Source organism: Zingiber officinale, chromosome 2B, assembly GCF_018446385.1.
Source record: "Zingiber officinale cultivar Zhangliang chromosome 2B, Zo_v1.1, whole genome shotgun sequence".
NCBI classification, from domain to species: Eukaryota; Viridiplantae; Streptophyta; class Magnoliopsida; order Zingiberales; family Zingiberaceae; genus Zingiber; species Zingiber officinale.
In genome coordinates this window covers 156,056,302-156,084,074 of record NC_055989.1, presented here as the reverse complement: position 1 = coordinate 156,084,074, position 27,773 = coordinate 156,056,302, and the positions used below count along the sequence as shown (strand labels likewise).

The 27,773-nt window shown below is 39.9% G+C and overlaps 3 protein-coding genes across 6 annotated transcripts; all 3 read right to left on the bottom strand.

The window, feature by feature from the left end:
• Nucleotides 1-11,225: 11,225 nt before the first annotated feature.
• Nucleotides 11,226-15,217, bottom strand: LOC122048032 (glutamate receptor 3.4-like). Its single transcript, XM_042609637.1, has 6 exons — nt 14,836-15,217; nt 13,106-14,451; nt 12,698-12,975; nt 12,595-12,626; nt 12,087-12,493; nt 11,226-11,988 (listed from the first exon to the last, which is right to left on the bottom strand). Exons 1-6 carry the CDS (start codon nt 15,107-15,109, stop codon nt 11,545-11,547), a joined length of 2,781 nt encoding a protein of 926 aa, XP_042465571.1. The 5' UTR covers nt 15,110-15,217; the 3' UTR covers nt 11,226-11,544.
• A 2,439-nt stretch (nt 15,218-17,656) lies between these two features.
• On the bottom strand, nt 17,657-19,323 carry LOC122048033. Its single transcript, XM_042609638.1, has 4 exons — nt 18,906-19,323; nt 18,769-18,825; nt 18,622-18,650; nt 17,657-18,523 (listed from the first exon to the last, which is right to left on the bottom strand). The coding sequence occupies exon 4, from the start codon at nt 18,430-18,432 to the stop codon at nt 17,926-17,928; it is 507 nt and encodes a 168-aa protein (XP_042465572.1). The 5' UTR covers nt 18,433-18,523; nt 18,622-18,650; nt 18,769-18,825; nt 18,906-19,323; the 3' UTR covers nt 17,657-17,925.
• Nucleotides 18,915-24,164, bottom strand: LOC122048031 (putative disease resistance protein RGA1). 4 transcript variants are annotated; one of them, XR_006130718.1, is made up of 2 exons: nt 19,132-24,164; nt 18,915-19,062 (listed from the first exon to the last, which is right to left on the bottom strand). XR_006130718.1 is itself a non-coding variant. In XM_042609635.1 (2 exons), exon 1 carries the CDS (start codon nt 23,987-23,989, stop codon nt 20,537-20,539), a length of 3,453 nt encoding a protein of 1,150 aa, XP_042465569.1. In that variant the 5' UTR covers nt 23,990-24,164; the 3' UTR covers nt 18,915-19,317; nt 20,532-20,536. The 4 variants fall into 4 exon arrangements, 1 of the variants encoding a protein (XP_042465569.1); XR_006130717.1 differs by having other exon boundaries at nt 18,915-19,039; XR_006130716.1 differs by having other exon boundaries at nt 18,915-19,317; nt 19,382-24,164.
• Nucleotides 24,165-27,773: the final 3,609 nt, after the last annotated feature.

Genomic DNA, 27,773 nt, shown 5'->3' with positions numbered 1-27,773 from the left:
GTAAATATGTTGGAAGACAACCAATTTGGAAGGGAAAGGAATAAAACGAGTAAATAAGAAAAATAACCTTCATCATATTCATGCACACATATGTTATTGTGATTTCAAAAAGAGCAAAGCAAGTTCTAGAGTATCAATTGCTATGAGTGCCATCATACAAAAGAAAAGATCAATAATAGGCATGAAGGTGATCCTCACTAGGCAATTTTGTCTATCACACTCAATCAATTAAGATAGGATCCATCACCATACACATAACCAATTGCAAGTAAAAGACTCACTCATGCAAAAATATCCAAAACTCGATGGTCAAATTTAATTAGCTTTTATGATTCTCAAGGCTCTATGAAGAAATGCATAGGGAATTATTTCAAGACTAAACCAAACAAAGTGCCTAAATGGAAAACAAAGAAAAGTATAGAGCAAGAGAGCAAGGTATGAAAGCAAACAAAGGCAAGGAAAATAAAGAAAAGGAACAAACTCCCCTTTATTCCCGGTGGCCGGAGGCGATTTAAAAGTAAAAGTCACGCCGGTAATGTGATAGTCCTTCCTGGTTGTTGGAGATGGCTCAGATGTAAAATCCACTGGGAATGGAATGCAATGCATTGAGGTAATTACCACTCCACCCACTACATGTTCCTTGAAAATTCATCCCGAAAGTTGAAGGCGGTTCAATTGTAGCATCCACTCAAAAAGGCTATGAAAACCTACAAGGCCCAAGGAAGACAACACCTCCTGCGCGCATGTGGGGTAAGAAAGAATTGAAATGCAATCAGTCTCTAGACAAAATGTATCAAGAAATACATCACATCCAATAAAATCAACCCTAGATACCTCTATGAGATTTTCTAAAAAATCAGGAGAAATATTGACTTTGTCATGCTGAAAGGTACCTAGAGGTTCTAAAGAAATGAATGTGACATCCTCCTGATCAGGTAAAGGCTTTGACTCTAGTGGGGGTACAACCAAAGGAAGTGATTCTTGGAGCTCTCCACAACACAAGTCCCTACATTCTCCTCATACTAAAAGAGGTGATTCTTGGGGCATTGCTTCCACCTTACATGTCCCTACACTTTCATCATCAACAACATCGATTCGTATAACATCAATAGTGTTAGCCAAAAGTTTGCATCTAGAATTTGTAACAATAATATCATTAGAATCAAATTTATCTACAACGACAACATCATAGCATAAAAAGTAGAGGAGTCCTATAGAGCAATGAAATCAGGGTCAGGTCTATCACAAGCTCAATAATCCATCTCCTCGCTGGAGCCTTGTGCTTGTAGTTGGCTGATGGATGTTGCAATTTGATCCAACTGTATTTGCAATTCCTGATTTGTCTTAATAGCTTCTTGTTCTGCTTGAGCAACATAAGTTGCTTGTTGCCCTGCTTATTGCTCTATCAGTTGTTGCATAAACTCCTTCAGATCTTGCTAATTTGGGGGCATGAACTTCTTCACTGAACTCTTGAAATGTTCCTTAGATATGACCATGTAGGCATAGGATCATCCTGAAATCCCTATGGGTTTTGATATGCTGGAAAGAGTTCAATAAACTGACTTTGTGCACCCTCATTCCTGAAATGTGAACTATCCACTCAATTAGAATTATAGATATTTGGAAATGACTCATACATATTATGCTGCTACATAGGTGGGTAGTATTAAGGTTTAGGCTGATAAAACTGAGTTTGAGGGTGGTAGTACTGATGTATTGGCTGATAGAATTAAGGTATGTGATGATAACACTGAGGTTCAGTGTGTAATATTGAGATTGCATGGTTTATTGTTGTTGGAATTGATTTGCAGCGTACTATCAGAGAGGGAAAGTTATTTCATCCAACTTACTCACCATTCTATCTTCAAACTACTAAGAATATGGATCCACGATCAAAAAAATTTCTTATTCTTATGCTGAAACACTTAAACAAGCAAGATCAAAAGATACAAGGAACATATAAAATCAAACATACGGATACATGAACATGAAAGCAATTGACATAATTTTTTTTTTCAAATTTTATGTAAAACAGAAAACAATCCTAAATTATCAAACACCACTAACATTCCTTAGCAACGACACCAATTTGATAAACCCCAATTTTGTTTTGAAATTTGTATTAAATAATAAAGTACCGAAATATCTCTCTACACTAAGAACTAAGATAGCATAGGAAATGTCCCGGATCGTCTCTCACAAGGAATGTAGAATGTAGACAATGAATTCTAATCTTATGATTGAATTGTTATTGATTCAGGATTTTGGGTTTTAGAACTAATATAAAGGCGATTAATGAAGGACAATTTATTATATTCTAAACTACAATTGCAACATATTAAAGAAGCACAAAGCGATTAATGAAACTAAAGCAATCAATGAAATCTATCACCTACTTGCATTGAATAGAGAATTAAGGAAACTAAACTACAACTACAATCAACTAATGCAATTGGAAGAACAAACAAACAATCTTACCTAGTCTAATCTACCGCTGTGAGCAAATAAAACCTGAACAGTGGTTCCAAGTTCAATGAAATCTGAATTAATAAAATCTAAATCTAAATCCAACTCAAATTCAAATCCAGTACAAATTACAATTGAAACATAACATGCATCCATCAAACTTGCTAACATGGAAGGAATCTAACTACAAGGAATTCAAGGGAATGAACAACTTCAAATCAATTCTAAGAATCTAAAGGTGCTTACAACCCAAGCTAGGGCATCCCAAGTTTGTGCCGGATCTGACTCGGAGAGGATAACCAGGTGTCAATGAAATCAGGAGTGACGTTGCTGGAACTGAGATGGAGATGAAGTATTGATCTGAACGTGGATGCAGAACTCAGAAAGTGATGGAAAATACCTATCTCCCTCCTAGTTCTGAAGATCGCTCCATCTCAGATCTAGGTAATGACGAACGGCAGCGACGGATGAAGAAGATGGGCGGAGCCCGATGACGGAGCTCGGAGAAAGCAGGGGATCACCTTGCTTCTCCGGACGTCAATGGATGACGGTGGATGAAGGTGGATGAGCTCCGGTGGCCGGTTGTGAAGATCTGGTGGTCGGCGTCGAAGAGGATCGGCGACAATGGCGGAGCCATTGACTTAGAGCATCTGCAACGACTATTAACGCGCGACGCGTTAATAGTAATATAATTATATATATATATATATATATATATATATATATATATATATAATTTTTTTAATATTATGTCTTTTAACCGCGTTTAATTCCTTTAACGTGTTAAAGGAACAGTGCATGAACAATGTAATCACGTGGATATTAACGTTGAATATTAACAGCATTGCAGATGGCCTTATAGCCCGAGGGTCCAGCTGGTGATTAGGATGATTTTACTTGTTCACCCCTTGTATTTTGGATTTTCAAAGAGAGAAGGACTTTTAGTCCGAATGAGAATTTTAGCCTAGGTGGGCTATGATTCCTGGCTCCGCTAGTGATCGGCGATCTCCTTCGCTCTCACTCATCTGCTCTCCAAAATCGTGATCCCACCACTGCAGCTTCTCGTTGCTCTTTTAAATCTGATCCCATCTGGATCAACGGGTCTCATCAACTCAGTTCTGATACAACGATAGAAATCAGTTCAGATCTTAATCCAAGGGTTCAAATCTTGATCAATAGTAGTGATCTTCTCTTCCTTGGTTTGGATGAACTAGATCTGAATGAAAGGCTCAAATCTCGTCAGATTTTGGATGACGGTCCAAGTTGTTTCAAAGTTTGATCACCTTGTTTAAATCCAGATCTGAGCCTAAATTTGATCTACTCTGACTTAAGTCTCCGATCCTTTGATGTCTTGCAATTATGAAAAAAATTATAATTAAGTGGAAAAATACTTATAACTCATGAAATATAATATAATCATGAATTTAGCACATGAAAAAAAAAAACAAAAAGCATGAATATAGGAGTCAAAATATCATGACAAAATGAGGATCATCAATAACCTTATCACAAGTCCAGGAATTTTATACATGTAAGTTAATCATCTAAGATCTTCCTCTTAACCTTAGTCAACTTATCATTAAAATCTACTAGCTTTTACCAGTCTATAGTTTTGTTAGTTAAAGCAGGTAGGAAAAATATATTGGTTATTTAGGAGTCATGTAATACAGATGCATCAAAGAAAAAAGTAGTTAAAGTTATGAAAGCGTAGCCTTTAATGATTTCCAGATTCAAATAAAATCTTTGACTCATCTCCAATCTCCTCTTAGCTCCAACCAATTAAACATGGATTTCCTTGTGAATATATATATATATATATTGCTTTGCAAAGGAATTAGCTGAACTGATCATCTTATCTAAGCCTGCTAACAACTTTACAACTTTTTCTTTTGTATCAACCTGAATAACTATAAACTGTGAATTGCATAGAGACCTCCATTAGAGCATTTGATGGGTTTCTCTCATGCTTCTGTTAAGGATTATATTATAGTATCTGAACCCATACAAATTTGAACTTTTTTGGGAGAGAAAAAGTCCCAACAACGCTGGCTTCCATTATAGGTTGCTCCTGTTATCAAATTCCATTGGAGTTCTATCTCAATTTCACTTCGTCTGATCACTCTATAATCAGGGGCGGATCCAGAATTTTAAATTTAGGGGGGCCGTATGCTAAGTGACAAAAATAATTATCGTCAAAAATTTGTACACCCTTAAACAACCTCCGAATTCTCAATTTATCACTGAAATCGAGGTCAAAATTTACCTAGAAATCACTGTCCTAGGTTATCGTGGTTGACAAGACAACAATAACGAACAAGTTCAAATGTAGCTCCGACACGAAACAAGGGCCAACGACCCTTCTCAAGTTGCGATATTACTTCAAGATTTTGATATTAAACTACCAATAGAAAATTTAGGTTGCGAACTTTCTAAATATGTAATCAATTTTGAATTCTGGCAATCGATCATGCTACAATTGATAATGAAAGCAACAATAATGATTTTGGTGTGAATTGGAAAAGATCGAGATGTCTAGCCATAGGAGAGAAAATGTCTATATCATAAATTAGAAAAGATTTCTATATAGTAATAAACTAATAATATTATTACTAATAATATTTGTATATAATTAATTATCAGTAGTTTCCTTTTGTTAAATTTTATTTTTTTTCCAACATAATTTCTACCAGCTAAATTAGTTTCCTTTTGTTAAATTTTATTTTTTTCCAACATAATTCCTATCAGGTAAATTAAAAAACACCCAAGAAAAATATTTTTCTCTAAAATTATATAGCATATTTAATAAGTATATCATCATTATATTAAAATATATTAAAAAGGAAAATTAATTTAATCATCTTGTACTCCTTCACCATTCTAATTATATCTGTATACTATATATATATATATATATCCTAGTATATAGAATATAACCATGTATATATATCCATATATAGGGAGGATTTACATGGAGACTTGGGGGGGGCCGTGGCCCCCCCAAGCCCCCCTTTAAATCCGCCACTGTCTATAATTAAGAATAAGACATTATTGCTACTCCAATTATCTAAATTTATGTATCCTTCAAAACTAAGTTCCAGATAATAAAATCTTAATACTACAACACTAGTGGATTCATATCTGTACCCTTACTCAATCTGTAATTATAATATTTAAATACATTTAAGTCATTTAGATTGAAAATTGCACAATTAAAAAATACATAACAAAATGAAATTATACTGACATAGGATAAGGCTATAGCAACAGTATCGATCTTAATATTTACTATAGCTTCGGAAATGATACGTAGAAAAAAACTAAACGAAGCTATCACTTTCGCAAATTGCTAAGTAGATGCATGTTCTAAATGATTTTTAATTTATACGCAAACTAAATTTCTTATGTTGCAATTTATATTTGTCAGGGAGATTATATTTGCAACAACGGAGATTATAAGGTTTCTCCGTGTACCTCCCATACAGTACCAAAGCGTGGCGTTGATTGTCATCCAAGCTCCAGTCTTGGACTATGTATCCAAGAAGCAATTAGGTCAGTGAGGTAAATACTATTTTTTAATATTTTTTAGTATTTTTTAGAAGCACCGGCTAGCTACTACATAGACAAGAAGGAACTTTGAGAAATGTTAAATATCAACTCCAACCCAAATAAAGGATAAAACTTATCCAATAAAAGATAAGAGTTATAGATAAGATTTACTATTTAATTATTTATTTTTCTAATAGATAAAGATGACGACTTGGTAAAAGATAAAATTAAATATGTGGTCAAGAGTGTTTTTCTCATTTCATGTATAAGAATTAGAATTTCAATGGCTAGGATTTAATTTAATTAAACGGTCCAGATTATATGAAGAGTACTATAAATACTCTACCTTGTATTTAGTTTCATTCATCAATCAAGTATCAATTTATACGTCAAAGTTTTTTGTTTTTCTTCTTTGTCTTAGAATTGTGAGTGATCCACAAAAAGGGTGTTGTAGTGTTGTTATTGTTAGTGTAAGACAAGTAATTTATTTACTTGTTTGTTGGTCCAATTTTCAACAATTGGTATCAGAGCCAAGTTAATCAGGGATTATTCTTGGTGGAGCTATTTTAGATTGTGAGGAGTTTTATGCTTTACAAGTTTTTTAATCAAACTTGTTTGGTATAATCAAAGTTTTTCGACGTGATGGGGGACCTTCAAGTAGTAGGAGGTATCAAGAAGCTCAACAACAAAAACTACAACACGTGGGCAACATGCATGGAGTCTTACCTACAAGGTCAAGATCTTTGGGAGGTTGTTGGTGGTAGTGAAGCTACGCAGCCGGCAGAAGACGCCAATGACATTTTGCGAAAATGGAAGATTAAGGCAGGTAAAGCAATGTTTGCCTTAAAGATCACAATTGAAGAAGAAATGTTGGAGCACATCCGAGATGCCAAAACACCAAAGGAAGTGTGGGATATCTTTGCTACACTTTTTTCAAAGAAGAATGATACAAGATTGCAACTTCTGGAGAACGAGCTATTGTCAATAGCGCAATGTGACAAAACGATTGCCCAATACTTCCACAAGGTGAAGTTGATATGTCGCGAAATTTCAGAGCTAGATCCATCAGCTCCTATTGGGGAAGCAAGGATAAAAAGAATAATTATTCATGGATTGAGGCCAGAATATCGAGGATTTATTGCCGCTATACAAGGATGGCCAACACAACCATCGCTTCTTGAATTTGAAAATTTACTTGCAGGTCAAGAAGCTATGACTAAGCAAATGGGAGGACTCTCACTAAAAGATGAAGAAGAAGCGCTCTACACCAACAAAAATAAAGGCAACTTCAAACGGCATACTGGTGGATCTAAAAAGGATGGCGACAAAGGAAAAAGCTATCATGGGAATGGAGGCTCTCGTCCAGGGGGAGCCTCGAAGAATTATGGTGATCGTAAAAAATTTTCTGGCGAGTGCTACAATTGTGGGAAGGTGGGCCACATGGCAAAAGATTGTTGGTCCAAGAAAAGGTTTGTTCAAAGCAACACCGATACTTCCAATTCTAAACAGAATAGCGAAGATGATTGGGATGCTGAAACTTTGATAGCTACAGACTTGGCTCTCACAACAACGCCAGAACAGATTGACTACAAAAATGATTGGATCGTGGATTCAGGCTGCTCAAATCATATGACGAGTGATAAAGAAAAATTGCAAAACTTATCTCAATACAAAGGAGCTCGTATGGTGGTTACAGCCGACAACTCAAGGTTACCAATAGCATATGTTGGTAAGACGGTAATTACGCCTCGATATAATTCTAACCAAGTGCCTCTTCAAGATGTCTATCATGTCCCAGGAATGAAGAAGAATTTACTGTCTGTGGCCCAATTAACATCTTCAAGTCATTATGTTCTATTTGGTCCTGAAAATGTAAAGGTATATCGAAACCTCAAAATTTCAGAAACACCAACAATGGAGGGTCAACGATTAGAGTCGCTCTACGTGATGTCAGCAGAGTCTGCATATATAGACAAGACAAGAAAAAGTGAGACAGCAGTTATATGGCACATTCGGCTAGGTCATGTTAGCTATTCCAAATTAAACATGATGATGCAGAAGTCGATGCTCAAGGGACTTCCTCAACTAGACATACGAACAGACACAATATGTGCAGGATGTCAGTATGGTAAAGCACACCAATTACCATATCAGGAGTCAAACTTCAAAGCAAAGGAACCATTGGAGTTAGTTCACTCTGATGTATTCGAGCCTGTTAAGCAGTCGTCAATTGGTGGTATGCGGTATATGGTGACATTCATTGATGATTTCTCAAGGTATGTGTGGATTTTATTTATGAAAGAAAAATCTGATACATTCTCAATGTTCAAAGAGTTCAAGCAGCCAGTCGAAGGAGAATTGGGAAAAAAGATATGTTACTTGCGCACAGACAATGGAGGAGAATATAGCTCAAGAGAGTTCTCTCAATACTTGAGAGAAAGTCGAGTATATCATCAATACACTTGTGCCAACACACCACAACAGAATGGTGTAGCAGAAAGAAAGAATCGACATCTTGTAGAAATTTGTCGAAGTATGCTGCATGAGAAGAATGTACCTGGACGTTTTTGGGCTGAAGCAATGAGGACTGCAGCTTTTATCATCAATAAACTTCCTCAACCAAGGTTAGAATTTATTTCACCCTTTGAGAAGTTATGGAACAAAAAACCTACAGTTAGCTACTTTCGAGTATTTGGATGTGTATGTTATGTATTTGTTCCTGATCACTTACGAAGCAAGTTTGACAAGAAAGCTATTAGATGCATCTTTGTGGGATACGATAGCCAGAGAAAGGGGTGGAAATGTTGCGATCCAACAAGCGAAAGATGTTACACTTCACGAAATGTAGTGTTCGATGAAGCATCTTCTTGGTGGACCACAGAGAAGGAGGTCTTGCCAGAATCTAAAGACCTTGAAGATAAAGTACAACAAAAGATGAGGGAGCATATAGTTCAACTTCAATCAGGTTCAGATGAATCAGGAGGTCCAAATGATAATGATGCAGAGCAAAGAGTGGCTCAGAGTCCTTGGCAAACCGGCATATATCAACATCCAAATGAAGAAGAAAGGCCTAATGAAGTGGAAGAATTAACTCCACAATCTCAACTCCGAAGGTCAACAAGAACACGAAGGCCAAATCCAAAATATGCAAATGCAGCCATAGTTGAAGAAGCAGTAGAGCCTGAGACGTTTGAAAAAGCATCACAAAGTTCTGAGTGGATGACAGCCATGAAACAAGAGATTGATGCACTGCAACAAAATCAGACTTGGGATCTCATACCAAAACCAAGAGATGTGAAATCCATTTCGTGCAAATGGGTTTACAAAATAAAGCGTCGTCCAGATGGGTCAATTGAAAGGTATAAGGCACGATTGGTAGCTCGTGGCTTCTCTCAACAGTACGGACTAGACTATGATGAAACGTTTAGTCCGGTGGCGAAACTTACAACTGTACGAGTTCTACTTGCACTTGCAACCAACAAAGATTGGAATCTGTGGCAAATGGATGTGAAAAATGCTTTTCTTCATGGAGAATTGGATCGAGAAATTCATATGATCCAACCAATAGGTTTTCAGAACCAACATCATCCTGAATATGTGTGTAAACTGCGGAAAGCGCTCTATGGATTGAAACAAGCACATAGGGCATGGTATGGTAAGATTGCTGAATTTTTAACTCAGAGTGGTTATTTAGTAACATCTGCAGATTCTAGCCTATTTGTCAAATCAAATGAAGGAAAACTAGTTATCGTGCTTGTATATGTTGATGATTTAGTCATCACCGGTGATGATGGATCAGAAATTCTTCAGACAAAAGAGAATTTATCAGTCCAATTTCAAATGAAAGAACTTGGACAACTCAAGTATTTTCTTGGTTTAGAGATTGACCGCACACAAAAAGGAATATTCCTTTGTCAACAAAAGTACTCCAAAGACTTGTTGAAAAAGTTCGGAATGCTCGACTGCAAACCAATCTCAACACCTATGGAATCAAATTTCAGAATGTGTGCACATGAAGGAAAAAGCTTAGAAGATACAACTATGTATCAAAAATTGGTAGGCAGTCTCATCTACTTAACCTTAACTCGACCTGATATTTCTTATGCAGTAATAAGTCGGTACATGCAAAATCCAATGAAGCCTCATTTGGAAGCAGTTCGACGAATACTTAGATATGTGAAGAGCACAATTGATTATGGTCTTGTGTATATATAAAAGAATTGGAGACTGTAAGTTAGTTGGTTACTGTGATGCTGACTATGCAGGAGATCATGACACCAGAAGGTCAACAACTGGTTACTTATTTAAGCTTGGTTCTGGAGCAATTTCTTGGTGCAGCAAGAGACAACCAACTGTATCATTATCAAACACTGAAGCTGAGTATCGAGCAGCAACAATGGCAGCTCAAGAAAGCACATGGTTGATTCAACTATTAAATAACCTACATCAACCAGTTGATTATGCAGTTCCAATATATTGTGACAATCAATCGACAATTCGTTTGGCAGAAAATCCGATCTTTCATGCAAGAACTAAACATGTTGAAGTGCACTATCATTTTATCAGAGAAAAAGTTATCCAAGAAGAAATTGAGATGAGACAAATCAGTACAGATGATCAAGTTGCAGATTTGTTCACAAAAGGCTTGAGCGCCAGCAAATTCAAAAGGTTTCATGATCAACTCGGCATAGCACAAAGGGTTGGTGTTGAGGGGGAGTGTTAAATATCAACTCCAACCCAAATAAAGGATAAAACTTATCCAATGAAAGATAAGAGTTATAGATAAGATTTGCTATTTAATTATTTATTTTTCTAATAGATAAAGATGACGACTTGGTAAAAGATAAAATTAAATATGTGGTCAAGAGTGTTTTTCTCATTTCATGGATAAGAATTAGAATTTCAATGGCTAGGATTTAATTTAATTGAACGGTCCAGATTGTATAAAGAATACTATAAATACTCTACCTTATATTTAGTTTCATTCATCAATCAAGTATCAATTTGTGCGTTTGTTTTTCTTCTTTGTCTTAGAATTGTGAGTGATCCACAAAAAGGGTGTTGTAGTGTTGTTATTGTTAGTGTAAGACAAGTAATTTATTTACTTGTTTGTTGGTCCAATTTTCAACAAGAAATTCAACAACTTAACCGTATTTGAGAAATTCAATGGCACTCCCAATAGTTTCAAAGACATTTTGTTACAAAATCAAGAATGTTTCTTCAATCTCAGAATTCTGTATATCAAAATTCTGTAACATTTTCTCAAGGAAGAAATATTATGTAATCAAGAAAGCTTCCCCAACAATCACATTCATTTGGTTCTCCAAACGACTAAGCACTTGTCTTCTATATTTTTCACTACCATGGCACAAAAATCACTTGGGGGCCTAACCCCTCTATATTATATATCTTTACTATTCAAGCCTTTGTCTAAGGAGATTCGTCGGCATCCCCCTTACGGTGTGCACTTGTTTCGGTGACCATCCGCGGAGCACAAACTGGATCATCCAAAAATTTCTGGTAACATTCTCCCTATGCGGGTGACGTGGACTGTCCATTGAAAATGTGACCACTCTGTCGCTGCATATGGCTCAATTTTTGCTTGATAGAATTCTTTACTTCTTCTTCCTTCTTATCTACAAAGGAAATCAAACCCTTGATGCTAGTTAATCGTGTTGGCAAGCTGCGTTCGGGTTCGAGCTTTGCATCTTCGTCTTGGCTACTATACCTGCTATATTGGCAACATATTCTCATGAAGAACACAATGAGAGCCACCAAACATGCAATGCCACAAATGAGAAAAAGGCCCCAGAAGCTCCGGAGGCTGAGCCGGTTGGCATCGATCTCACTTTCTTGTGAGCTACACCCTGTGTGTTGTAACCATTTGTCATGGATCCTCTGGAGATCACCATTTTCTGAGAGTTCCAAGATCGCTGTGGATAAATCAATTGCAAGCGGTGAATCTCTTGGAAAGGCCTGTTGAGCAGAAATGATGATTGCCATTAACACAAAAGACTTCATGCTGTTAGGGAAATCATGATAGAAGTGTAGAAATGGAACATCTCAACACTTACAAAACCCCATCCATTTTTTGTGAACTCCTGGCCTACTGGCCTATATTTGCAATTGGTGGACATGAAGAGCTCAACGTAGGCAAACTCATCAACTATCGCAGCAACACCTCCATTTTTCGGGCCAAGCTCAAGCGCCCTTTCATAGGCTTCTGGGTTATTCAAGGACACTAGCCGGGATTCAGCAATATTAAGCTCTTCCATCATATAATTTTTCGCAAATGACCCAACCTGGTATCCGATAGGATCTGAACTAGAGATCAAACTATCAAGTCCATGGATACCCGAAGAGAGTTGCTGAACTGTGAGCATGGATGTTAAGCTTGCAGTGTAGCTAGAATTTATTATCAACACCACGAAAAGCCAAATGATCAGCACAAACCTACCCAGGGTGCTCACAGTGTTCTCTCCTGGAAGTACACAGGCGATATTAGAAATGCATGTTCAAAATGTCACAAGAGTGTATCTGCAAATTTTCATTAAGTGAATCAGACATAATATTTTTACTTACTGTGAGAAAAGAACATTGTGGAGAAACTAAACCTGCAAAACATAGTTTTACTTGAGCATCATATTAAACAAGTCATAGTAATAATATTATGGCATTCACTGACCAAAATATTGTCACAAGTTGTTGTCTTGGTGATCCACGGAATTCGGTATTTGAACGATGCTCGAGAATCCATACTACGGCTCCCACAAAAAGAAAGAAAGCCCCTGTCACACACCACATCTGTACTGAAAAAGGTTTTAGGAAAGCCCAAGGACTTGAAGATCTCTCTTTGACTGGTGCAACAATGACGAGGCCAGATTCTATATATGGCTGTGTAAAGTCTACAATTCTTGTCCTATTCGTCACGATTGATATATCCCCAACAGCTGCATCAAAGTACTAAAGAGCATATTGATAAGTTACATGATTAGAGAAAGTGCAACAAAAGCTGCAAGTTAAATGAAATCATCTTTAAACTAAACTTGTAATTCACAGAAAGAAAACATAAACAATATGTAAAGATACTTACATTTTCATAAACCTTTTCCACTAGATCATTGTAGCTAGGATTTTTAATGCCATCTCCAAACAGAATAAATGAATATGGAACAGGATAGGGCAACAAGTTGATCGCAGCTTTAAACACATCAATGCAGTATCCTTGTACACCATCAGGGCTACTGTCTTTTGATATGAATTCCTTATAACTTGTACGATAAGGAACTCCAATCCGTATCGGCTTTCCGTTGTTTGGGAACACCCAACCTCGAGGCTTTGTTGTTGTTTCACCCGGCCAAATGGCATTGTAGAGCAGTTGGTTACTGGTGGACGCATTCAGCGATTTGCCATAGAGAACTTCAGGAACAACAACTGAAAAACCAGAGTAATTAGACCAGAACCCAAGTGTTCGTAGGCCTGTCCCACCAATATTGAGTATTTCATAAGCCGGATGGATTAGATTGCCCTCAGAATCAAATTGAACTTGACCAGTGACACCTGTGAAGTTGGTTAGCAGCAATTTCTTGAGAAGTTGTTCACCACCATCAAAGTACTTGAGTGAAGTTAAATGTAGCGAGCTTCCATTTGCATCATGTAATCTCGGATCATCAGAGAAAGAAAATGTCTCTCCTTCTCGGAGGAACTGGTCAATAGCATGAGCAAGTAACCAAACAGAATCATAAGCATACAACGCATAAGTATTCAAGCTTGAACTTGCATTCCCACTCCTAACCATCTGACTCCATCTGGTCACAAATGCTCTCTTCAGATCAGAATCTGCTGTATGCTGACGAAAAACAATGACCCCTTGTATAAGGTTCATGGTGTCAAAATTTTGCGGATAAGTTGAATCTAAAACCGAAGCAAGCCAATCTGAAGCAATCCACACATAACCACTACCCATCATTCCTAAAGATTTGGCTAGCGAAAAGACTGTGAGACCGGAATCCGGGTTTACATGTACAACATAAACCCTGGATTCCATGAGATTTACTTGCACCAAAACGTCCTTGATCATGGTTGCATCAGCATGTGGAGGAAAGGCTGCTTTGTAGGAGATCTTAGAGCGTTTAGTTGCTAGAGCATCATCTAATGCGGTTATTCCACCTCTACCATAATCATCATCCACAAAAATGGCAATGGCTTCTCTCCAACCATAGTTGCTAATTAGATCAGCTATTCCATTCATCTGGAAATAGTCGCTCTGTGTTGTACGAATCAAGTAAGGATACTGCAGAGAAGAAAGAGTTGGGTCTGTGGCGGCAAACGTGAGCAAAGGTACATGGAGTTCATTGACAGCGTGAGATATAACATGAGCAATCCCAGAGGATTGTGGTCCTATTATAGCAACCACTTTCTTCTCCATTAGCTGCAATGCTGCAATAGCAGGAGCTTTGCTTGTCAAAAACATTCGTTATGATCATCCTGCAGCTGAAATATTTCTTAACTAAAATATATATATATTTTCCAATTTTGAATTTTTAAAAGCAAAAAAAAACATCTGCAATTTTTTTTTGGCATGGTTGTATATTAAAATTTATTTTGATACCACAGATGCGTAATCTTTCTCAAAAGAAAAAAAAATGAAAATTTATTCGTTATTATCATTAAAAAAAAACTGTTTCACAAACTGAGACAACCAAAAAACAGTCAAACTCCACAGAAATAATGCTCTCTAAAATCCCTAGAACCCTAGATCATCAATTGAAAGAAACAAAAGATAGTTTTTGTTTTATAAAAAAGAAAGGCAGTTCCACTGACCCTCAATAGTTCCCAGAAACCCACTGCAATTTGTGTCTTGCGCCAGCAACTTGAGCTTCGTCCATGCGAGAACGCTCGAGTTCCTGTTTACATCGTCCACAGCGAGCTCAATCGCCAACCTCGCTGCCCTCCCGATGTAAGAATTAAAGGTGAAGAGGGCGCCTATGCTGATCTCGCTCGGCCTGGTGGTGGAATTTGTGCTGTTGTCGCTTGCAGTCATGGCGCTCGTCACAGCAACGCAAAACCACAAAGCAAGGAGAGAGCTCGAACCCATATTCAACGAAAAAAAAAAGAATAAAAACGAGTTTTTTTTTCGAGCGGTTGTAGCTCTAAAATATGGTAGAAGCTAATAAACAAACGTTCATGAGAAAAGGAGATGACTGAGAATGATGGAGACTCAAGTAGCCTAGCCATCAAATATCTCGCCTGAGTCATTTGAGCAGGTGACGAATTGGGAAATTTTGTCTTATCATCCAAATTTTTAGTTTCTTTTCGAAATTCCCCTAAACTTTCCGAGTCGTCTTTTTACCCCGAAGAAGATTTCCATTTCTACTATTGAAATACAAAATAATGAAGGGGGTGACTAGACTGTTCCATGATCTAGTTTCTTGTGTCAATGGCGATGAGAAAGGTCCAAACTCCGAATACAAGTTGGCATAAAATCTAGTCAACACGAGTAACCTAGATACGTATTAGAGTCAGTATCTTCTATTCGTCGTTGATACCGTTGATGTCGGTCCCACTTAGCATGGTGGGTGAACTTATGGTTTACTTTGTCTACTATTTACTAAAATAATTTAATTTTTTTGAATTAATAAACGAAAGAATATTTTCAATATTATGGGTTCATTTTGAATAATGAGCCAATTGAAAAATCAATATTTTGGAGCACAATGTAGATAGTACTGAGTGATAGACGCTGAGCTGGTTTTGCTGCTGCACAGCCAATGAGAATGTAGTCGTTGGGGGAAAAAGGATTAAATAAAGAGCAAATGGATGAATATAAAAAGAATGATTTTACAAAGTGGTGGAAAGATTTGGAATCTACTTTCTCTGATTTGATAGATTCACAAGCATTAAGCAAAGCAGAGTATTCTTTTCTTTTTCTTTTTTTTTAAAAAAAAGTGAATTATTTAATATGATTTCTTCAGGAAATATTTTTAGAAAGTAAATTATTTATATTATTTTTTCAGAAAATATTTTAGAAGACCAACATGAAAATATGAAAAATATACTGAAATAATGTATGAATGACCCATGTGGCTCTAATTAAATGAAACGAAATAGTTGATCTTTAACGTGGTAAAAATTAAATGAACTTAAAGAAGTCGAATAAATATACAAAAAATTATATAATTCATTTATGACTTGATTTGTGCAACTGTAAGAGTATTTTCAATACAAGTTTTGAGAGGTTTGTAAATTAAAAAATTTTAATAAAAAAATATGAATCATTATAGTTTTTTTTTTTAAAAAAATGGAGTTTGTAATTAATGATAAATTAGTATTGTATTGTGATTTATAATGGAAAGAGTTATATAATTTGTACTCATGATGTCAAATAAAAAAAATAGATTTTGAAAATCAATTTGTTAATTTTATATTTTGTTATTTTTGTTCCAACTGCATTTCCTCCCAATGAAAACTTTGAAATAGATCTGCCAACTACTACCCACCATTAACCGTACGAACATCAATTTAATACACCTTAAGGCACCAATTACTCCATCAAACAACGTGGGCTCCGACACACTGTTGAAAGAGACAAAGAGTAGTGGCCGGTTGGTTTTGCAAGTGGCAAGTTCTCATATCACGTTTTCCTCCACACGTTTGAAAGAGCAGTGATCATATATATTTATCTATCTATCGGTTAGTTATTCAAGTGGAAGTGTTCATATATATTACGTGGCCAAATATGTTCCACGTTGTCAACCGCACTGTAACTAAGTGTCAACGTTAATATACATTGTCAACCAAACTTGTTCTTTCACGACGGCCGACCTTTTTTTAAAAAAAATAAATAAATCCGAATCACGATGATTGATTTCAAATTGAGACTATCCTCTTAATTCCCAATCAATTCGGCTATACAATCCAGAATTTGGACCTCAGCTTGCAGATGGATTTCTCCAATGTGTTAAATGAGCCTGTCTTCACTTAGCTTGTTCGAGGAAGAAACAGAAAGGAAGCTTACGCCTTGGCTAAGCGCAGAGATCCAATAACAAAATGGCGACCTTTCAAGTCACGTGGTATCTACCAAAGTTATATGGGCTGTCAAACGCATGCAAGTCTGGCTTTTCTCATCTTGTGAATTTTGTATCTGCTTTCTCTTTAGCAAGAACCTAATTTGCAAAGTTTACTCTCTCTTATAACTAAGATATAAGTGCATTTATGTTTCGATGTATAGCTGTTTACTTGACATATGAAGATGGCAATTACGTGCAGAGTGACTATGATACTTTTAAGTATTTGAAGAAAAAAAATCAATATAATTACTTTGATGATAATTATGGGCAGAGTGGCTATGATACTTTTAAGTATTTGAAGAAAAAAAAAAATCAATATAATTACTTTGATGATCATCTTGACTGAATATTGCTTGCATTTTTAATTGGGATAATTAATTTGTAAATTTAGCATGGATTCTTACTATTCTAATGAATCTAATACAAATTTGAAGTGTTAATAAATACATGTACATACTTTCAATTTTATGACAAATTTAGCACATTAAATCTAAGGTCCATACTGGGGAGGGTATCATTTGGTTGTCGTTTGAGAAGTTAAACAATGCTTCACTCTTAATCTAGTCATTCTTAGATTCAGGTGCCAAAGCTGTTGTATGCACTAGTAAATCTAAGCTACTGAACAAAATTAGCAACAAAGAACACCATTTTGCATCACAGAGATGCATTGTAGCCCTCAGATTGGAGATCAACCGAAAATAAGGTAGTTGACCATGGAAAAAATCACTTGGATCTGGATTCTGATGTGAAACATAAAATCTAATTTGAAGCCAGGCTCAAGTAGGTGGATGATTGTTCTAGTGATGTCACAAGGATTGCAGCAATAGGATACTGATTCCGAGAGCTAGGATATTGATTCAGAGAGCTTTGAGAAGCCAAGTTTCTTCAACCGGGTGCTCATTGGATTGCTGCACTTTAGGTCTACAACCTCCACGATGTAAGAGTGTGCTTTCTTTTCTGCCTTAAAATTGTTCAGAGTTTGGTCCATCGGACTACCATCAGATACTAGCATTGGAATCTTGTGTCCATTTTTTCGTGGCGCATGCCGAAGCTTGTGACATTTGATGTTGCTTGCACAATTAGTGTGCCCTGTATTGCTACCGCCGCCATTGTAGTTGCTGCTGCTTCCTTGTTCATTAATTTGGTTTCTTTTCTGCAATGCTTTCCTCGGATTAGCAACACAGGGTATGGACACAGGCGCTGTTTGTTGTTTTCGCTGTGTGGGAGGGCGTGTTTGGTCTGGGCGTTTGATGGATTCTAACTCTCGAGTCATCAAGGAACTGATTGTGCCAGTTGTGCCGACCTTGACAGTGCCTCCATTGTGATTGAGGGCATTTGTTCTCTGTGCCATGATGTAGAGATTTGGAACTTCAAATGTTACTTTACTGAATGTGCAAGGCTTCTTGCCAAATGCTAGTTCCAGTTAGTTGTCGATGATATTTCTGATATGATCCCATAAAAAATTATGAGTTGAAAACTTCATGATCACAAATAGATTGCGGTAGCATTCAGATTTCAACAAAAGGAAAAGGAAGAATACCACTCATTCATCAAGATCTCCCCAGTGCTCTGGAATCACACCCAGTAACGGTCAAATCCAACAATAAGAAGGCAAAACAAGGAAATTAATGATAAAAATTAGGGAACGTAAAGATCTTTATGAACATATCGAACTCAATTTGCTTACCAATGAGAGATTGCTACGCTCTTCCTCTCTACGCCTCCACCTGCCCTAGCTCTCCAGCTATAAAAGCAGCAGAAGAAATCTAGAACAAGTAAAATGACGATAAGTAAAGATCTGCTTATCAATGACAGATTGCTTACTCTTCTTCCTTTCTACGTCACCACCAGACCCAGCTCTCGAGCAACCAAGAGCAGCCGAAGAAATCCAAATCAAGGAAAATAATAATAATAAAATTTGGGAAATTAGAGCTCGTCATAAAGAGATTGAGCACAATCTGCTTTTCAATAGAAGATCCAGCTATAAGAGCAACCAAAGAAATCAAAAAAGGAAAGTGACGATAAAACTAAGGAAAGTAGAGATCTTTACAAAGAGATTGAGCACAATCTGCTTAGCAATAGCAGATTGCTTGCTCTTCTTCGTCTCTACGCCACCACCAGGTCTAGCTATCCCAGAACATGGGAAGAAATCCACCAGGAACGAGAAGATAGAGAGATGATGATGAAAAAAAATCTCTTCTTTTTGAGGAGTACCGGCGGAATCCATGGATTAAACCTGTGAAAGGTCAGCATCAGCTGATGTTTTATTATGAAAGAATTAAAATGCTACCATGTCTCACCGTCGACTCTCTTGAGTAGGGATTTAGTTAAATACTTCTAATCGTGGAAATTATTTTAATTATAGGGTATTTTATGTTGGAAAATATTTTTTTAAAAAAAAATTAAAATTTTCTTATTCCTGATTAATAGAAATATATTTATACTTGATGCATTGAGCTTCCACCCTTTCTTTCTGTACAATCTACATAAAACAAGCCAAGCCAGATGGGATAATTTTTAATTAATTTTACTCTTGTTTGAATTTTAATGTATTACTGATGAACCGAAGGAACAACTGCCACGCAGGTTTTTTCATTTACTTTTTGTTTGAGTTGGTCAACGAGAATTGTCGCCGCCTGCTCGATAATAATGTACGGAACCGACCAGATCCAGCTATTCTGGGACCGGATCTAATGCGGATCAAAATTGGGTCGGAAATAGAAGATCTTTATGTTTTGCCCAACCAAACTAATGATGACTGCACCGCATAGTATCTTTGACGAGAGATCTCCTGCGTCATTTTGTTGGTGGCCTAGGGGATGTGCCATTCGATTTTATAATCAAATTATGATCATGATCCGGTCACAATTGGTTATGATTTCTTTCAGGATTCATCGTCCCCATCGGATTATAATTTTTGTTCGGAGCAGACGGCTGGAGGCCGCCCGAAGGCCTCCGGTGGTGGATAAGTGGTTAGGTTACTGGGTGCCGAGTGAGGGTGTTCTCCGGGCGGCCTCCGGGCGTCCGCTCCGAACAAAAACTATAATCTGATGAGGACGGTGAACCCTCGAAGGGATCGCAACTATTTGCGACCGTGATCCAACCGTAAATACAAATAACACATCTCCTAAATCATAAAAAATAATTCAGGAGATCCGTGCTCTAGATACGGTCCCCGTCACCTACGGCCTACCCAACCCTATTAAATCTCAACAAGAAAATTGATTGCAAAGTTTCCGTTTCACATTACTCCTTTTCCAGAATACTTACCTCAAAATTTCAGAATATCTCACAAAAAATTTCTACAGGATTTGGAAACTCTTTGGGCTATTATATCTTCATCATGTCTTCCAATCTCCTTGTAACAAGCATATGTTTCACATTCCCGTCGCGAAGCATGTGGGTAGAAAGTGTTGTATGGATAGCCAATGAAAGGTGGAGAAAGCATACCGAAACTAAGCAGCTTCTTCAGCTCCTGATATCACTTCACCTTCGATGACTATGTGGGGAATCATCGCAATCTTTGGCCAGTCGGGTCCGTCATCCTTTTGGCACCGATCTTTCAATTTTCTACATCCATAGATCTTCAATTCTTTGAGCGAGATCGGCAAGCCATTCTCTGGCAGTGAGTCAATACTGGGGCAATGGGTGATGATTAACCTCCTGATGGAGAAAACAGTTTCCAGATTAGCAGGAAGCCTTTGCAGATCTGGACAACTCACAAACTGCAGCTCTTGTAGGGAAGTTAATTGCTGAAACCATTCCTCCAGCTCTGGCTTGAAGTGTTTAAGATGCTCGCAGTTCGCTAAAATTAACGACTTCACAGCTTGTGCCCTTCCCACTATGACCCAGACATGGTTGATAATACTCTCGTCAGTAATAATATAAGAAAGAGATCTCAAACCCTCTTCCACATATGGTTCCTCTAAAGGCTGTGAGGATTCATTTAGCTTGGGGCATTTTGTTACTTTTAAAAGTTTCAGGTTACCGAGGGATTGAAATCCACCGAGTAAAATCAACTCTGGGCAATTTTGCAGCTCCAAATTTTTGAGGGCCGTAAGGTTGGACAGGCAAACAGATACTCTGTGAGGGTAATTTTCCAATGATAAGTCGACTAGGGAGGTTAAATGGAGAAGATACTGAGGCAGTGTGGTGCCAATATCACCGCAATTCCAAATTTTAAGAACACTCATTGATCTCAAAGGGAGAAGGGGTATTTGTCTTAGCTTGACACAATTTATGATGTTGATTTCAAAAAGGCGAGGAAAAACTGACTTTTTATCTGTGCCAGACCACTCTTCCCATTCATTTAACTGGTCAAATATCAGTTTCTCCAATGAAGGAAAGACTGTATCACCGTCACCAAAGAATTCCCTTCCAATTCGTCGTATTGAAGGCATCATCTTGAATACCAAGTTCTTGAGAAATGGAAGTTTCCCAAGAGGAGGAAGAGTGTCCCACCTAGCGCATTTATTTAGATAGACAAATTCAAGATTGGTGATCTGATTGTTCTCCAACCAACTTGGGGACTTCATACCACCGTAATGATGAATTTCAAGTGATTTGAGATTGTGATGTGGTTGAAGGCCATCAAGTATCTCCTTTTCCTTGTCTCCTTGGCTTCTAATATCAGGCTTTCGGTTCAACATCAGTTCATGAAGGTTCTCCTTGTCATCTAAGTTTGCCCCCACTGCCTCTTCCTTTGATTCAACATTCTGAATATCTTGGATAGTTAGTCGTCTTCGGAGATATCTTAGGTCCTTCAACTCTTCTATTTGACGCCCTCTCTTATTTGAAACATGGAATTCTTCCAACTCCTGCAGCTCGGTCAACTTCCCAATCCCATGTATTAGAGATATTGTGTTAGCATCAGCATATAAATGTCGCAATTTGATTAGCCTGTTCATTCCTTGTGGTAGAATACTGAAGGTGCCACGCCTCTTCAAATTCAGCACTTGCAGATGATAAAGTTTTGGAAAACCTTTAGGCAACTGCTTGATCTTAGTCCAAGAAACATCCAAGAATCGCAGATGAGGCAGATCACAGATAGCATCTGGTAGTTTGTTTATCCCACTGCGATCTTGTGATAAATCTATCACTCGGAGACTCTTCATATCTTCCAATAGTCCTTCCAGAAATTTGAAAAACTCTTTAGAACCATCCCTTGGTAAGAGTAGAAATTCACTATCATACTCAGGATAGAATATAAGTGTTCGCAATTTCTGCAACTTTCTCAATTCTGGTAGCGCATTCATTTTAACAACCCTCAGTGTCAAGTGGCAAACAGTTGCTGGAATTTTGACATGTTCATCATGGAGCACTAAACATTCATCAATGGAAACACACACTGCTAATTCCCTGATCAGATCGTGCATGACATACCTATCATTCACTGTACGCATAAAGAAGTATCTGCTGGTTAATTCATCAAAAATCTGGCTCCCAATATCCTCCAATGTCATTCTCCCTCGCAGAGTTTTTTCCTGGATAAAACCTTGAGCTATCCACATCTGGACTAACCGTTCTTTGTTGAACATGTGGCCCTTTGGGAATATGGAAGTGTAGGCAAAGCATTGTTTATAATTTGAGCTCAGATGTTGATAACTCAGCCCCAGTGATGGAAGTATGTTATCCACAACAAAATCATGCTCCCACCATTCACTTTCTTGGATGGCTTTCCAATATTGCTCTTCTAATCTGCAACGCAACATACTACCGACTGTCTTCGCTGCTAAAGGTAAGCCATGCATTTTCTTAGCTATCTGTTGACCAAGTAACTCCAACTTCCTTCTTAAATCCAGATCGATCTCCTTATCACCTAATGAACAATGCTCAAAGAGTCTCCAATAATCATCTTCCTCGAGAAGTTCTAGTTTGATTGGCTTCACAGTCCCCATGATCTCTGCGACTAATGGACTTTGTGTTGTGATCAGAATGGTACTTCCTTTGCTCCCAAATGTTAAGGCACTCCGGAGTTTTGCCCAACTGCTTTCTATCTCATCCCACACATCATCAAGCACAAACAAATACCTTTTATTTGCAGTGGCGTCCCTGAGCTTGCTTAGCTGTGCATCCAAACTAGAGTCGCGGAAAGGGTGGGCATCAGAAGTCACGTTGGTTTCCAGCTCCATGGCGATCCTTTTGACATCAAAATTGTCCGAGACATACACCCACTTCCTGAGCTCAAAATGCTGAGCGACCCTTTGGTCACTGTAAACAAGCTGCGCTAGAGTAGTCTTCCCTACGCCTCCAATGCCTAAAATTGGTAGCACATCAAGATTCGCGAGGTGGCGGCTGCTCCCCGCTCTCTTTGTGTCGTCATAATCAGGCCCATCTCCTGCGCTCAGAAGGATCTCCAAGATCAAGTCCCGCTCTTTGTCTCTCCCAAACACCACCTCCTGCGTGCTGAATGAGCTGGTCTCCCTGTTCTGCTGCCTTGCGTGGTTGTACTCTTCCAGTTCAGCCTTTCTCTGGTTGATCTCTAAAGAAATCTTATCGAGATCCCCCAAGATATTCTTCAACCTCCTCAGTTCATCATCCGAAACAAACAGATTCTTGAGAAATCTAAGAGATGAGGAGGCGAAAGCACTCACCTTGCTCCTGTCCTGCACCCGAGCTTCCAGTTGCCTGTAATCCAACTCGTCCAGTAAGTCATCCGCTTCGAAAGCGGCGTCTTTGAGTTGCCTCATCCAACTGGCAAGCGCAGGGTCCCTGATTGGCCGCCCCTCAGCGGCGTGGATAGCAGCGTGGATCCGGGGAAGTCTGCCCTCCATCTCCTTCAGCTTCTCATCGACGACCGAGAAGACATCACGGTGAGGGTCAGCGAGACGGGAGGAGGCGAAATCGACCAGCTTCTCCATCACGTAAGTCGCAAACCATTCAACCACCGACATGCCCACGCCGGCCATATCCCTGAGGCTGATGGCGGTGGATTTCTTGCTCTGAATCGGAGAAGGGAATTTCTTGCTCGCAATTTCTGAAATTAAGTTTAAATATCATATTTTAAATAAAATTATTATGGAAAATTTTCACTTACTTCTCTAATTTATATACTTTCCAAAATTTCCTTCTAAAGCTTTAAAATTATCACATAGTTTCAGATGTTCAGTAAGATGCTAGGTGAAAATGTATTCTGATGAATTTTAAAAGAATTAAAGAGAAATATAAAACTAATCCAAGGTGAATCAAACAAAACTCAAAACGAATTTAATAATAAAAAAAGACGACCACAAAAAAGCATCCCAAGTCGGTCTCTATATACCATTGAATCTGCAATAGTAGTCGACAACTGTAATTACTAGGTTGCTTCCTGATCGATTAAAGACTTTAAGTCAACCCATAAATTACAACTATTTTGGATATGATACGGTTGATAATGGGGACCCCCAAAAGGAAAGGGGAGAAAGGTTAAGATCATATGGCGGTCAAAAGTTAAGATGATGTGACAGTCAATAGTCAAGGCGACTTGACGGTCAAATAGTCAAATTGACGAGACAATCAGAGTTGAGCATAGGGGATAGCCAGAGGCCTGACAGGCTTGTTGATCGAAGGGGCAAAGCAATAGGAGAACGAAGGGAGACGACAGGCGAGGTACAAATCACGGGTTAAGATCGGTAGAACTGATCAGAAATGGCCCGATCTACAGACCTACAATTCAAAGGACTGGAAGTACCAGTCACGGGTCGGAATCGGCAGAACTGATCAGAAACAACTCGATCTACAGGCCTGCGGGGGAGGGCCAGGAGATGCAAAGCGCAGGATACAAGTCGAGATCGACAGAGCTGTTTAGGGATGACCCGATCTACAGACCTGCAATTCAAAGGACTGGAAGTACTAGTCACGGGTCGGAATCGGCAGAACTGATCAGAAACAGCTCGATCTACAGGCCTGCGGTGGAGGGTCAGGAAATACAAAGCGCAGGATACAGGTCGGGATCGGCATAGCTGTGTAGAGACAGCTCGGTCTGCAGGTCTGCAGGTCTGCGATTCGGAGGCCCGGAAATGCAAACCACGGATCATACACCGGGATCGGCAGAGCCAGTCAGAGTCAGCCCGTCTGGCAGGTGACACTTAGAGGCTAGAGCCGATCGGAAGAGGCGAGGCCGGTGCAGGTCACGATGGATCGGATGAGCTAAGTAGTGCGGGTGCGGAGAATCTCAACGGTCCGTCGAGGATAATCATTACATACCAACAATGCGTGCGAAGGCGGAGGTTCCTAAAACGAAAAGATGCCCTCATAACCAGTAGCAGCCTGCCAGCTGTCCCTCACTACAAGACAAAACCCATGTGCGAAGGCGGAGGTTCCTAAACAGAAAGATGCTTTCACGACAAATAGCAGCACGACAGGTGTCCGAGACTACACGACAAAGCCCAGCGTCTAACGTTTTCTGACAGGATTGCAGGTTCTAGGAGGAGACGACGCATAAAAGGGGAGAGATCCCTCGTACGCAGGTACGCGCACACACTCCCTCGTCACTTTTTCTACAACTGTTTCATTAGCAGTCTTTTCTTCTTCTTCTCTCTGCTTTTTCTGGGGAAAAAAAAGGACCTGACTTGAGCGTCGGAGGGCCTGATCCGGGGACTTTTTCCCTGGGTTTTGGTCTCTAACGTGAGGGGGGATTGATTGAGTGTGCGCAGGGTCCTGCAGCACCGTCAGCCACCCGTGGGAGCCGGATCACCTACGACTTTCCGTCAACAACCAGGCCACCGCGACCAGCCTCCTTCCGACTCAGCCTTCAGACAGGATCAAATTTGGCGCCGTTTGTGGGAAACACAACAGCCTGATCCGGAGCGTGAAGATGGAGGACTCGGGTCGAAGTTCTAGCAGGAGGATCAACGTGACCATGACCGCGGGGGAGTACGAGCTCTTCAAGGAGGTTAGAAAGCAAGCCGCCTCTGAAAAGCAAGGGACAGTTTCGCGGCCTCGCCTAGCACCCGAAGCGTCCAAAGAACCAGCTCCTGCCTCCGACAGGGGCTCGAAGAGGAAGCAGCAGAAAGAACCCCCCCCTTCCAAGAGCCTCGCCGCAACTATCATCGAGCCGGACCTCGTGAGCACAGTCCGAAGAAAGAGGAGCCGCCGGCGTCGGTGGCGGAAAGCTCTCTACATCCACCTCGGGATTCAGGAAAGGGAAAAGCTATAATCCCTGCCAAAGATCTGCCTGAGGATCCGGATGACAAGGTACCCTTCTCGGCTCAGATCCTGAGGGAAAGCCTGCCCAAGGGGTATCGAGCCCCGAACATTGGAGAATACGATGGGAGCAAGGACCCGGAAGAGCACCTGAGGAGGTTCAAGAACGCGGCTATCTTGTACCAATACAGCGATGCTGTCAAATGCCGAGTGTTCCTACACACCCTGTCCGGGTCGGCGCAGAAGTGGTTCGATGGATTGCCCCCAGAGTCCATCAATCGCTTCATGGATTTCAAAACGGCCTTCCTACGCCGTTTCGCCAGTAGTCGTAAGTATCAAAAAACCGACCACTGTCTTTTTGCTCTCAAGCAGGATCCAACCGAGCCCTTGCGAAGCTACATCAACCGGTTCAGTCAGGTGGCCAACGACGTTCCCTCCGCCACCTCAGAAATATTGATGAGCGCCTTCTCCCACGGATTGCGAGAAGGGGAGTTCTTCAGGGACCTCATCAAAAACCCCGCCCGAAGTTTTGACGATATGGTGGAGAAAGCCTCTTGCTACATCAAGGTGGAAGAAGAGTAGGCCGCTAGGCGGAAGGCCGAAAAGACGGTGGCCCCAGGCAACCGACCTGAAAGGAGAGCACCACAGCCAGCTCAGCCCTTCCAGCGCGGCCAACCCAGGCCTGCCCCTCAGCCCGCTCAGGGAGTTAGACCAGCTCCGCGAGTTACTGCTATACACGCACCCAGACCTGGACCGAGGGGAGCACCATATTGCACGTATCATCGGTCCAGGACGCACGATCTTAGTAACTGCTTCCAATTCGCTCGTGATTCCAGGAGAGCTGCTGAGCAGGGTCGCCCCCCCCCCCCCCGGAGTTAGCGCCCCAGATACAGAGGATGGAGGAGGAACAGACCGCAGCGGGACGTGCTCGTCAAACCCGGCCCGACCTAGCCGGCCCATCTAACCAAGCTGGCCTCGGGGAAGACCGAAGAGATGCCGGAGAACTGGAGAACCGGGGCAACGCTGCTGTGCGAGAGATCGATATGATTTCAGGAGGGCCCACTGACGGGGACTCAGGTCGAGCCCCTAAGTCACACGTTCGGCGGTTGTATGTGGGAGCCGTGGGATGCAGCCACGAGCAGGCCTCCGGCCCTGTTATTAGCTTTGGGCCTCAAGACCTGGAGGGTCTGGAGCTGCCCCATGACGACACCCTCATAATCAAGGCCGTTATTGCTAACAACCGAGTGGCTCGGGTCTTTGTGGATACCGGGAGCTCGGTCAATATTTTATTCCGAGCTGCGTTCGAGGAGATGCAAATTGATGCCGCTGAGCTCCAACCCGTGACCACTTCCTTGTATGGGTTCACAGGTAACGAAGTCAAGCCCATGGGTCAGATCAAGCTGGCCATCTCTATGGGCACTGAGCCACTGGTGCGCACCCGGAGGAGCACCTTCATTGTGGTGGATTCGCCTTCCTCCTATAACGTCATCCTGGGAAGGCCAGCTCTGCACGAGTTCCGGGCTGCCGTCTCCACTTTTCACAAGAAGATCAAGTTTCCGGTCGGCG